The sequence below is a fragment of the Podarcis tiliguerta genome, assembly GCF_965153285.1.
Source record: "Podarcis tiliguerta genome assembly, chromosome: 1".
Classification (NCBI taxonomy): domain Eukaryota; kingdom Metazoa; phylum Chordata; class Lepidosauria; order Squamata; family Lacertidae; genus Podarcis; species Podarcis tiliguerta.
In genome coordinates, this window is record NC_139534.1 from 124,448,691 (window position 1) to 124,460,966 (window position 12,276).

Below are 12,276 nucleotides of genomic sequence, written 5' to 3' on the forward strand. Positions count from 1 at the left end.
TCAGCCAGTCTTTCCCAAGTCATAGAATCATAGAATCATAGAGTTGGAAGAGACCACAAGGGCCATCGAGTCCAACCCCCTGCCAAGCAGGAAACACCATCAGAGCACTCCTGACATATGGTTGTCAAGCCTCTGCTTAAAGACCTCCAAAGAAGGAGACTCCACCACACTCCTTGGCAGCAAATTCCACTGTCGAACAGCTCTTACTGTCAGGAAGTTCTTTCTAATGTTTAGGTGGAATCTTCTTTCTTGTAGTTTGGATCCATTGCTCCGTGTCCGCTTCTCTGGAGCAGCAGAAAACAACCTTTCTCCTTCCTCTATGTGACATCCTTTTATATATTTGAACATGGCTATCATATCACCCCAAGTCTCCCACAAGTCTCCCACAATCTTATCAGTGTCCTCCCCCAGAGCAGGTGTGGGAATCCAGATGCTGTGGAACTGCAAGCTTCCATCGGGCTCAGCAAGCACAGCCAATGGCCCAGATATTTGGGAACGTTAGTGCAGCAACAGCCAAAGCGACAAAGGTTCCCTACTCCAAAGAGTTAAAGAAAAATTCTAAGGGGGGAAAAACTATTAAAATAGGTGAGCAACAAAGGCTAGGGTCTTTGGGTTTATGAATGAAGAAAGCTGGTGACTGATGGGAGCTTATTATGTACATATATTTTTGAAGATATATAACTGAAGAAGTGAATAATGTGAAACAGATAAATACAGTCGTACCTTGGAAGCAGAACGGAATCCGTTCCAGAAGTCCGTTCGACTTCCAAAATGTTTGAAAACCAAAGCGCGGTTTCTGATTGGTTGCAGGAAGCTCCTGCAGCCAATAGGGAGCCGCGGAAGCCCCGTCTGACGTCCAGCTTCCAAAAATAGTTCACAAACCAGAACAGTCACTTCTAGGTTTGCGGTGTCCAGGAGCCAAAACGTTCAAGAATTAGGCTGTTCGAAAACCAAGGTGAGGCTGTACTGGAAATCGGAGGAGCAAGATTTGTAACATGAAAAGCTCCTGTAAAAATAACAAGATTCATTTTCGCCGGAACAACTCTCACTGTGGCAATTTATAAGCTATATGTTTGCATGTGTTGTTTTCTTCTTTTTGCAAACTCAATACGTGCAATTCCTGAGTTTAGTGGAAGGTTTAAAATTTATATGCAGAAAGTGCATGGTTCAGTCCCTGGGATCTTAAGGCTAGGAGAGGCCCTTGCCTGACCCCCTGGACAGCTGCTGTCAGCTAGAGAAGGCGACACTGAGATGGAGCTGCTGCTTATATGCCTGTGTTTCTCACCCATGCAGCAGAATCATTGCTAACCCAGCTGCAGACTCCTTTCCTCAAAATAACTTCCCTTTTCCTGCATTATAACTCAATGAAGATCGCAAAGGAGGGAGAGGAGTCACGAAGAAGAAGAAGAAGAAGAAGAAGAAGAAGAAGAAGAAGAAGAAGAAGAAGAGTTTGGATTTGATACCCCGCCTTTCACTACCCAAAGGAGTCTCAAAGCGGCTAACATTCTCCTTTCCCTTCCTCCCCCACAACAAACACTCTGTGAGGTGAGTGGGGCTGAGAGACTTCAAAGAAGTGTGACTGGCCCAAGGTCACCCAGCCGCTGCATGTGGAGGAGCGGAGACGCGAACCCGGTTCCCCAGATTACAAGACTACCGCTCTTAACCACTACACCACACCACAGGGTTCAGTGAGAATCCTTACCTCCACATTGTACAAAAACTTGAAGTTGCTGGGGGCCAGCGATGCTCTCTGTACTGCTTCGGCCAGAGCCACGGCTCCTCTCCCTGCTTCGGCCCAGTGGGTGCATTTCACAGCATCAAAAGCGCCCACTTCCTTAGCCAACCGGATGACCAGCTGTAGCTCCGCCTCCGTATCAGATCTGCAAAGACATACATTGACGGAGAGTTATCACTGGGGGGAACAAGTGGATGGTTTTCCTTGGGTCAATGCACCTTAGCAAACAGCAGGAAAATCCAGTGTCTCTTCCTGTACACCCTTTACTTTTATTTGGTATCAGGATAGATAAAAATCTCAGGCCAAGGGAGCAGGCATTTGGAAGGACGAGATGGTTGGACGGTGTTCTCGAAGCTACCAGCATGAGTTTGACCAAACTGCAGGAGGCAGTGGAAGACAGGAGTGCCTGACGTGCTCTGGTCCTTGGGGTCACGAAGTGTCGGACACAACTAAACGACTAAACAACAACAAGCTTTCCGGGTCATGTGGCCAGCATGACTAAATCACTTCTGGCGCAACAGAACACCATGACGGGAACCAGAGTGCACAGAAACACTGTTTACCTTCCTGCCACAGTGGTACCTATTTATCTACTTGCACTGGTGTGCTTTTGAACTGCTAGGTTGGCAGGAGCTGGGACAGAGCAACAGGAGCTCACCCCATCCCATCGCGGGGGTTCGAACCGCCAACCTTCCGATTGGCAAGCCCAAGAGGCTCAGTGGTTTGGACTACAACGCCACCCGCGTCTTGAGCTTTACCTAAGAGATGCTATCACTATACTGAGCCAATGATGATGTAAACCATAGAGGGAGAAGCATAGGGAGATTTAATTTTGACTATTAATGCTCACTGAAAAGCATTAAGTGCTTAATCTTCATGACATCCCAACCACCACCTCCCACGATTCAGCTGGCAGGAATGAAAAAGCACTGCCTGATTAGCGAAGGCATTTTCTTTTATTCAAGGTTGAAAACGAGACGAGAGCAGAGAGCTGCCACAGAACATTTCTCAAATGCACTTCGGAGCAACGTCTCATGTGGATGCAGATCACATTTAAGAAAGACACATGCAGGATGACTCACGGATGGCATGGAAGGAGGGGCGGGGACCAGGGAGGAGCAGGAGAGCTTTAATTTGGGATCACAAACAAGATATTGTGTGGGTAGCTTGCCACCTTTCAATCGGTCACCCATACGTGGTGGTTTCCTAAGCGCAGGCACGGCCAAACATGGCCCTCCAACTGTTTTGGGACTACAGTTCCCATCATCCCTGACCACTGGACCAGTTACCTAGGGATAATGGGAGTTGTAGTCCCAAAACAGCTGGAGGGCCAAGTTTGGCCATGCCTGCCTTTAGATGTATCAGGACCACCAAGGCCTTATCAGGAGAAACACCTCATCTGAATGCACCCTTTCCTATGTTACTTGGTATAATAATAATAATAATAATAATAATAATAATAATAATATCAAGGAATTGTTGAGTTGGAAGGGACCCAAGGGTCATCTAGTCCAACCCACTGCAATGCAGGAATTCTGTGCATCGCCATCCCTGGGTGGGTTCGAACCACCAGCCTTCTGGTTGCACTGCGCCACTGGGGGAGGTGTTAATAATAATAATAAGCAGAGACATCACCTTGCCAACAAAGGTCCATATAGTTAAAGCTATGGTTTTCCCAGTAGTGATGTATGGAAGTGAGAGCTGGACCATAAAGAAGGCTGATCGCCGAAGAATTGATGATTTTTAATTCTGGCGCTGGAGGAGACTCTTGAGAGTCCCATGGACTGCAAGAAGATCAAACCTATCCATTCTGAAGGAAATCAGCCCTGAGCGCTCACTGGAAGGACATATCCTGAAGCTGAGATTCCAATACTTCAGGATGAGAACATAAATCGTGCGGCGGTGGCGGGAGGCCCCATTAGCTAAAGTGGTACCTCAGGTTAAGAACAGTTTTAAGGTTAAGAATGGACCTCCAGAACAAATTAAGTTCTTAACCCGAGGTACCACTGTACTGGAGAAAATTTCATATGCGTCTCTAACACTGGCTGCGGGAAAATAAAATAATAATAATAATAATAATAATAATAATAATAATAATAATAATAATGTTTGTACCCCACCCATCTGACTCGGTTGTCCAAGTCACTCTGGGCAGCTCCACAGGTAAGAGCTGGGAGGGTCCACTTGCTTTTGTGTAGGATGGCCACTTCATGAGAAGAGAAGACCCCCGGAAAAGACCCTGATGTTGGGAAAGATGGAGGGCACAAGGAGAAGGGGACGACAGAGGACGAGATGGCTGGACAGTGTCCTCGAAGCAACCAGCATGAGTTTGACCAAACTGCAGGAGGCAGTGGAAGACAGGAGTGCCTGGCGTGCTCTGGTCCATGGGGTCACAAAGAGTCGGACACGACTAAACAACAACAACAATAATAATAATACCCATATAAATGGTGCTTTCCAGCATTCAAAGCACATCATGTGCATTATCTTGTCGCCATCCTTACAAGAAGCCTGTACAGTGAGACAGCATGATTACCCCCATTTTACAGATGGGGCCAGGGAGGCAGACCGTTATCCAGAAGACCTTGTCTCCAGTCACCAATCTTCACACTCAAGAGATAAGACGCTGAGAAGGGTTTCAGATGTTGATTGCACTGTCCAGACAAGTTCATATGGGAAAAGGGGACCCTCTAGGTATGGGGGCGTCCTGAGCCATACAGGGCTTTAAACGTCAAAAGCAGCACTTTGAGTTCAGTTTGGAAACCAAGTGGCAGCCAGTGGGACAGAACTGGTGTTAAGAGATCCCACCTCCCTGCGTTCTTTAACCACCTGCCTGCCACGCTGAGCACTAGCTGAAGTTTCCGAACCATCTCCAGTGGCAGCCCCAAGTGACAACAGCCCTGCGATCATATGCTACTACTACTACTACTACTAATAATAATAATAATAATAAAAAATTTTATTTATATCCCGCCCTCCCCAGCCGAAGTGGGCTCAGGGCGGCTAACAACAATTAAATAATCAGACAATCAAATAATCCAATATTCTAAAAACATTCTATTATAAAATTAATTAAAATCAAATTAATGGCAACCGTTAAACAAAATTCTGTGCAGGTTGCCAAAGGAGGGGGGTCAGGCTGTGCCCTGACCAAAGGCCTGGTGGAACAGCTCTGTCTTGCAGGCCCTGCGGAAAGATGTCAAGTCCCGCAGGGCCCTAGTCTCTTGTGACAGAGCGTTCCACCAGATTGGAGCCACAGCCGAGAAAACCCTGGCTCTAGTTGAGGCCAGCCTAACCTCTCTGAGGCCTGGGACCTTCAGGATGTTTTTATTTGACGACCGTAGGTCTCTCTGTGGGGCATACCAGGAGAGGCGGTCCCGTAGGTATGAGGGTCCTAGGCCGTATAGGGCTTTAAAGGTTCATTGCAGTTCCAAAACAGCAGTCGGAAGTAGTGCGAGTCCCCTTTACCGCTTTATTTTCCTGCATGGATAGGCAGGGACTTTTAGCTCTCTTACTTACTTGAATGCATTGACAGCTACGACGACCGGGATGCCAAAGGTCCTGGCGTTTTGGATTTGCTTGCGCAAGTTGCTGCAACCTTTCTCCAAAAGTGGGAGGTTCTGTACGAAAAGGAAAGGGGGAAAAAAGGAGAGAGTTTGTTTGGGGATGAACAAGTGGCAGGTAGCTTTTTGCAACTTGCCAGCTCCCAGTACAGCTGTTATGGCATCTTCTTTCGGAAGCATATTCTCAGGATCACTTAAATAATAGAACAGTAGAATTGCAGAGCTGGAAGGGAAACCCAGGGTCATCTAGTCTAACCCGCTGCAATGCAAAAATCTCAACTAAAGCATCCATGGTGAGATGGCCACCCAACCTGTGCTTAAAAACCTCCATGGAAGGAGAGTCCACAACCTCCCGAGGGCGTCTGTATGAATCTGTCCATCTTCTGTCTACTCTTGAGTGTTCCACCTTTGCTCTGCCAGAGAAAATGGCCTTTTATGTCTCTGGAACCCGCCGCCAATCTTGGCCAGTTAAGAAAGTTAACGTCCAATTGTGAAGGATTTTAAGCTGCTTTATCAACTGCTCTAACGTTGCTTTTTCTCGTGGTAAACTGTGCACTGCAGCATCATTTGCTGTAAGCTGCCTCAGGAGCTTATATTGATGGGAAAGGTAAACGCTTTGTTTTAGATGGCTAGCCAAGATGCGTATTTTTTGGAGGGTATCTGGAAGCAAACTCTGATTGCCGCTGCTTCTGTTAGTACCTGCTCTTCTGTGATTTGTTAGGAGTTTTTAACGGATTGTTATCTTGGGGACTTTGTGGATTTTTATCTACTTGCTTTATTGTAAAGCACCCAGCGGCTTGGGCTTATCTAAAATACAAACACATAATCCTCAACCAAACAGCCCTTAGCCCCAGTCTACCATTTTCCTGACCTGAATTCAGCTACCTCCCAGGCACTTTACTTTTTAAAAAAAAAAAAAAAAAAGCACAGCTGCAGCAACAGAGAGGTTATAGAGAGATAAAACTATTGGCATGGAAAATTTTAAGTAGACCTGTGGATTAAACGAGCAGTGAGCAGTGAAAGCCCAAAGTGTCATTATAAAAATGAAGCACTGCAGCTCAGGTTAGGAAGTCGAAAAGGAGAGTTTTTCTCTTAGGCATTTTGTGTGCCGAGAGCACCCTACATTCTGCTTTCTCAGCAAACAAAATGTCTAAGAGAAAAACTCTTCTTTTCAACTTCCTAACCTGAGCTGCAGTGGGTGGGGATTCTGGCCAAGCTACAGAGTGATCTCTTAATACTTAAGTAATTTAAATTTCCTCTGAAGCTTTGACTCACCCCCTTTTCAGGATTAATTTCCTCACCTGAAGCAGCTTGAGTCTTTACCATATATTCCTGCTTACATTCAATATCAGACTGCCACTGGCCTGGTTCACACATAACGCCAAGCCGTGGTTTATTAAACTATAGCTTTGTGTTGTATGTGAACCCTGCCAAGTGGCTGAATTACTGTTTACTGCCAACAAACCACAATCCTGATGGTTTCTTGTTGGATTACGACACTTGGTTCATTGCATTTATAGCTCGATGCTGTGTGTGAACCTGGCCACGTCATTCCTGATGCATGGCAAGGTACAAAAACACGGGGAAAGCAAAGTTAGACAAACCAACCGAGGTTCAGAGAAACATATGGCTTAATAGCTGCTTACAAACTGATTTCATATCCTGGTCTTTAAAGGTAAAGGGACCCCTGACCATTAGGTCCAGTCGTGGCCGACTCTGGGGTTGTGGCGCTCATCTCACTTTACTGGCCGAGGGAGCCGGTGTACAGCTTCCGGGTCATGTGGCCAGCATGACTAAGCTGCTTCTGGCGAACCAGAGCAGCGCACAGAAACACCGTTTACCTCACCTATTAATCTACTTGCACATTGACGTGCTTTCGAACTGCTAGGTTGGCAGGAGCAGGGACCAAGCAATGGGAGCTCACCCCGTCGCGGGGATTCGAACCGCCGACCTTCTGAGCGGCAAGTCCTAGGCTCTGTGGTTTAACCCACAGCACTATCCACGTCCCTTATCCTGGTCTTTAACAGAGCTTAAAGCCACGGTTTCTCTGTTTGGACATCACAGAAAACTGTGGTTTCCAACATCCTAGGCTAGAAGTGCTGGCATTAGGTACATGAGGGAAGGAGATATGGCCACACAGATCATATGTTCTGCATTTAAGGGCACGTACTGAGGGCGCTGAGGTTGCCTTGTGTCTTGCAAAGTTCTCATTAAATCAGGGAACAGTAAATAGAGTCGGGAGATCATTGTTACCTCTTCAGTGTACTCCTTTGGCAAGGGAACTCCAGCAGTGACCTGCAAAGAGCAAAAACAGGCATTGGAGGTGGCATTCCCTATGAACTCCAATTTCATTCCCAACCCTGGCGTTTACCTGGGAGCCTGTTTAGCCCTGTTGAGAGGTTCAAAAAATAAAAGGAAAAAAATGCATGCAGTCATAAATTGTACAGGGAGAGAGTAGGCACTCCCAACCCTGCTGTGACCCAGTAGCAATGGACTGTGAAGTGGGCTTCCTGCTCAAGGTGCTTAGAAGGTTAATAATAATAATAATTTATTATTTATACCCCGCCCATCTGGCCGGTCCTCCCCAGCCACTCTGGGCGGCTTCCAACACAATATTAAAATACAGTAATGCATCAAACATTAAAAGTTTCCCTGAACAGGGCTGCCTTCAGATGTCTTCTAAAAGTCTGGTAGTTGTTGTTCTCTTTGACATCTGGTGGGAGGGTGTTCCACAGGGCGGGTGCCACTACCGAGAAGGCCCTCTGCCTGGTTCCCTGTAACTTGGCTTCTCGTAGTGAGGGAACCGCCAGAAGGCCCTCAGCGCTGGACCTCAGTGTCCGGGCTGAACGATGGGGGTGGAGACGCTCCTTCAGGTTCCTCACAAGCAGGATGAAGTGGACCAGAGGTGGAGTGGGCACAAATTAGACTTTGAGGAAAGGTCCCCACTTCGAGAGAGAAGGGGAGTTTTTCTACAAGAACATAGTAAAGGTTGTGAATTTTGGCTCACGTCTAGGAGTCCTGCACATTAACATAATGAACCAAGCAGCAATTGTTTCCCTCTGATGAATTTGCAAAGAATAGATGGCTGCCTCCAGGGACGTATCATTACCTCTCAACACAAGGCTCTGAGGCCAAAGGAAGAGAGACACCAGACTGTGAAGACGATAGCCAGCGGCACACAAAAGATCTCATTAGCAAAGAAGCAGTGGGCAATGCTGAGGGAATGAATTTGACCTTCCCCCTTCCTCCTGCAGACTCTTAACATTTTTCTGGGGAAGAACTCGTCTTAGCTCCTGTTCCAAAGCTAAGCAAAGAAGAGGTTGTTTGCCAGTCACCAGGAGGCACAACGTGTGTTTGTGTGTGTGTGTGTGCAAATCTCTCTCACTCACTTTTTACTCCATCTTTAGCTACACACACACACATAGTCTGTTAAAAAATAAGATCACTTTGAACTCAAAAGATAAAAAAGGAAGTAAGGTATTTCTAAGACTGGCAAAAAAGCAAATGTTATTTGACACAGAAGGCCAGTAATTCTGCTTGACATCTCTGTAAGGAGAAGCTAAATATGGAAAATATTCAGAATACTTATCAGGGATTAGGCTACAGAAAGGAAAAAGGGAACAGCTAGAGAAACTGCCTCTTGCTTATGCCGCAAAGCCTAAGGAATCTGCAAGAAACAGAAAGGCAGAGCATTGCTGCCTACCCAAAATGGAGATTTGTTTCTGAAACATGGCAGTCTGGTTGCTCCGCCAACGCGGCCAATGTAAACCTAATTCATCAGAGACAAGTCTCTGCAAGGAGGCTTTGCTTATCTAAACAGCAAGGGCCACGAGGGGAAAGGAGCAATGCAAATTAAAAGCCCGACGCCTTCATAACGTTAACCATCACTTATATACTGACAGAAGCTGTCGTTCTGAAATTTTAAATAAGAAGCAAGCAGAGGACTGTATAGAGGGGGCGGGGGAAAGAGCAAAATGTGTTTTTGTTGTTGTTGTTTTTTTGCTTTTCCAATGAAGAAAGAGACGGATGGTAAGGGGTAGGGAGAGGATCAGAATCAGAAAAAGAAACCGAGGGAGATTGGAGAGGAATTGAGAGCACTGGCTACCCAATAAGGGCAGCTGGAAAGTGGAGCCAGATTCCTCAACATCACTTTGGGGAAGGATAAGCCAATCTGGTGCCCTCCAGTTTTTTTAAAAAATATAAATCTTACTAAGAGTTTTCAACATGTGATAGAATAAAAACCCAACGAGTCTAAAATAACAACAACAACAACAACAACAAAAGTGCTAAAGGACCCATCTATTACTATTTTAGACTAGTTGGGTTTTTATTCTATCATATGATATAAATGTGATTAAGGGGCCTTATAGCTATTATTTTTTCCTCTTTTCTCTTTCTCTCCCCCCCCCCTCTTTTTTCCTCCTTTATTGTCCTTTCTTGGTTTCTTATTATTTCTGTTATTGAGTTAGATTTTTACTGCATTTTATGTAAAAAATAATATAAATACTTATTAAAATGACAGCAACAATACAGAAAATGAAGGAAACGAGAAAAGAAAGAGCACAGAGTTGTATATATACAGCCCTCCATTATACCTTAATTTTTGATTCTCATACAGAGAAGTGAAACCTCTCAGCTCTCACCTGGGAGAGCTTCCCTCTTCATCAGTCACACACCCTGAGAAAAGCCATTCTGGTATGTCTCTCCCCAAGGTCCCTTCTGTCCCATCACCTCTCTGTATGTATCTTCATTTATCCTGAATTTTAAGTCTTCAGAAATCAAAACATACAGGTGGATAATATCCACAGGTATTACTGGCCGTGCTGGCTGGAGCTGATGGGCAATGTGGTCTAGAATACCTGGAGGGCATCAGAATGGGGGAACTAAAATGACTTAAGCATTGGTCTCTGGGCTTCCCTATCGCAAAGGCTGCCACTCACCGTAGGTCCTCCACCATGCATCTTCAGAGCTCGGACAGTAGCCACCAAGACGACCACATGGGGCTGCAGCCCAGAATACCGGCACTTGATGTCAAAGAACTTTTCCATGCCAATATCTGCTCCGAAGCCAGCTTCTGTCACTGCAGGCGGAACAAAAGGAGAACACTGCTTTATATTATGTACAATTTCCTTTCTATTTGCTTGGCAGCATTAGCATCATTCTCATTTTAATCTCCGTCCTTAAGCCATCCACTCTAAGTGTTTTTTGTTGTTGTTTTTTAAAGGTAAAGGGACCCCTGATCATTAGGTCCAGTCGTGGCCAACTCTGGGGTTGCGGCGCTCATCTCGCTTTATTGGCCAAGCATACAGCTTCCGGGTCATGTGGCCAGCATGACTAAGCTGCTTCTGGCAAACCAGAGCAGCGCACGGAAACGCCGTTTACCTTCCCGCTGGAGCAGTACCTATTTATCTACTTGCACTTTGACGTGCTTTTGAACTGCTGGGTTGGCAGGAGCTGGGACTGAGCAACGGGAGCTCACCCCGTCGTGGGGATTCAAACCGCCGGCCTTCTGATTGGCAAGCCCTAGGCTCTGTGGTTTAACCCACAGCGCCACCCGCGTCCCTATCCACTCTAGTGTTCAACTCGGAGGAATTCACGCTTTGGGAAACGTGCAAGAGTTTCCCAAAACGGCAAGAGCGAAACGAGGAAACGGAACTGCCTGAAGCACAACTGAACCAGAGATGCACAACAAGGATGAAAACCAGAGGGTTTTAATAACTCCTCCTTCCTTTCTATTCACACACCTCCAGCAGAAGCTCCCCAGGCATGGCATTAATAAGCAGCAGCAGCAGCAGCAAATTAGGAGAGACAGGGCAGTGACGATGCCGCAAAGGGAAAGGCATTCCTAGCAGAGGTCCGGCAAGCCATTGAGTCTCTTGGCTCCTAGCGCTCAGCTTACCTGGCCTCCCATCACCTGAGTCACTGCAGCACACCTGGAGGGAGAGGGGCAAGGCAGCGACGTGGCCAGCATGGTGCAAACACATCAGCAGACCTGACCTGGCACTTCTGCTGTTTGTTTGCACCACACTGACCTCATTCCTCTAGTCCAGGCAAACTCGGCCCTCCAGCTGTTTTGGGACTACAACTCCCATCATCCCTAGCTAACAGGACCAGTGGTCAGGGATGATGGGAACTGTAGTCCCAAAGCAGCTGGAGGGCTGAGTTTGGGGATGCCTGCTCTAGTCACTCCATTGCCCTCCCTCTTTCCTAGCTATGCAAAGTCCTTGCTCCAGCTGGAACAGCGTCAAAGAGTTTATGCAAAATGTCCTCTGGTTTGGGGACCCCAAGCAGCCAGGTGGGCTCCCACAAAAGTCATTCCTTGTGGAATGGTCTCCCCCTGGATACAGAGCAGGCCCTGACAGTACTGATATGTCATTATTGATTCATGATTATCATAGACAGATAAAGGAGGATTTATCTACCTGGTTATTTTATGGATAGGCTACAATAATATATTCAAAAGTCTTAAGCAGAAATTGGTACTTGTACAGCTGATGTGAAAGGACAAAGGTTGAAATATTATTGCATAAATAAATATGTTTGATTTTATTGAATATTGAAATGAAAGTTGGGAAAGCAAATCTATTTGGAGCAGCAATGGAGGGAGGGAAAAAGAAGGAACGTCGGGGGTGGAGCTGGAAGTCAGCTTTTAAATTTGCACTAATTTTGATAAGAATTACGGAAAATCAATAAAAATAACTGGCAAAAAAGGGGAAAAAACCACCTAGAAATAAAACCTGTTCCTTAGATTGGGAAGATGCAGATTTTCAAACCCTCATGGTGTTTCATGTGTTTTAGTGGATTGTCTTAAGTTATTGTGTTGCATTTTGGAAATCAATATTATTTTGGTTTCCCTGAGAATGTCCAGGTCCTCAAACGGAAGACAATCTTACTCAGCTACAATTTGATTTAAAGCCTGCATGTAAATATTCTAAAGAAATAAATGATAGCAGCCGGAAGGGTGAACCAAAGTGACAA

General features: G+C 46.0%; 1 protein-coding gene across 2 annotated transcripts in view; it reads right to left on the reverse strand.

The window, feature by feature from the left end:
• The window catches only part of MTHFD1 (methylenetetrahydrofolate dehydrogenase, cyclohydrolase and formyltetrahydrofolate synthetase 1), an 81,134-nt gene that overhangs the window by 18,697 nt on the left and 50,161 nt on the right, over positions 1–12,276 (reverse strand). For both annotated transcript variants that reach the window (XR_014509848.1, XM_083435084.1), the window contains exons 21-24: positions 10,239–10,378; positions 7,552–7,593; positions 5,255–5,355; positions 1,703–1,880 (exon numbers count right to left, since the gene is read on the reverse strand). Coding sequence is in view for 1 of the 2 variants with exons in the window: in XM_083435084.1 (XP_083291210.1) it covers positions 1,703–1,880; positions 5,255–5,355; positions 7,552–7,593; positions 10,239–10,378 (461 nt within the window). In the remaining variant the exon portion in view is untranslated. The remainder of the gene's footprint in view (positions 1–1,702; positions 1,881–5,254; positions 5,356–7,551; positions 7,594–10,238; positions 10,379–12,276) is intronic.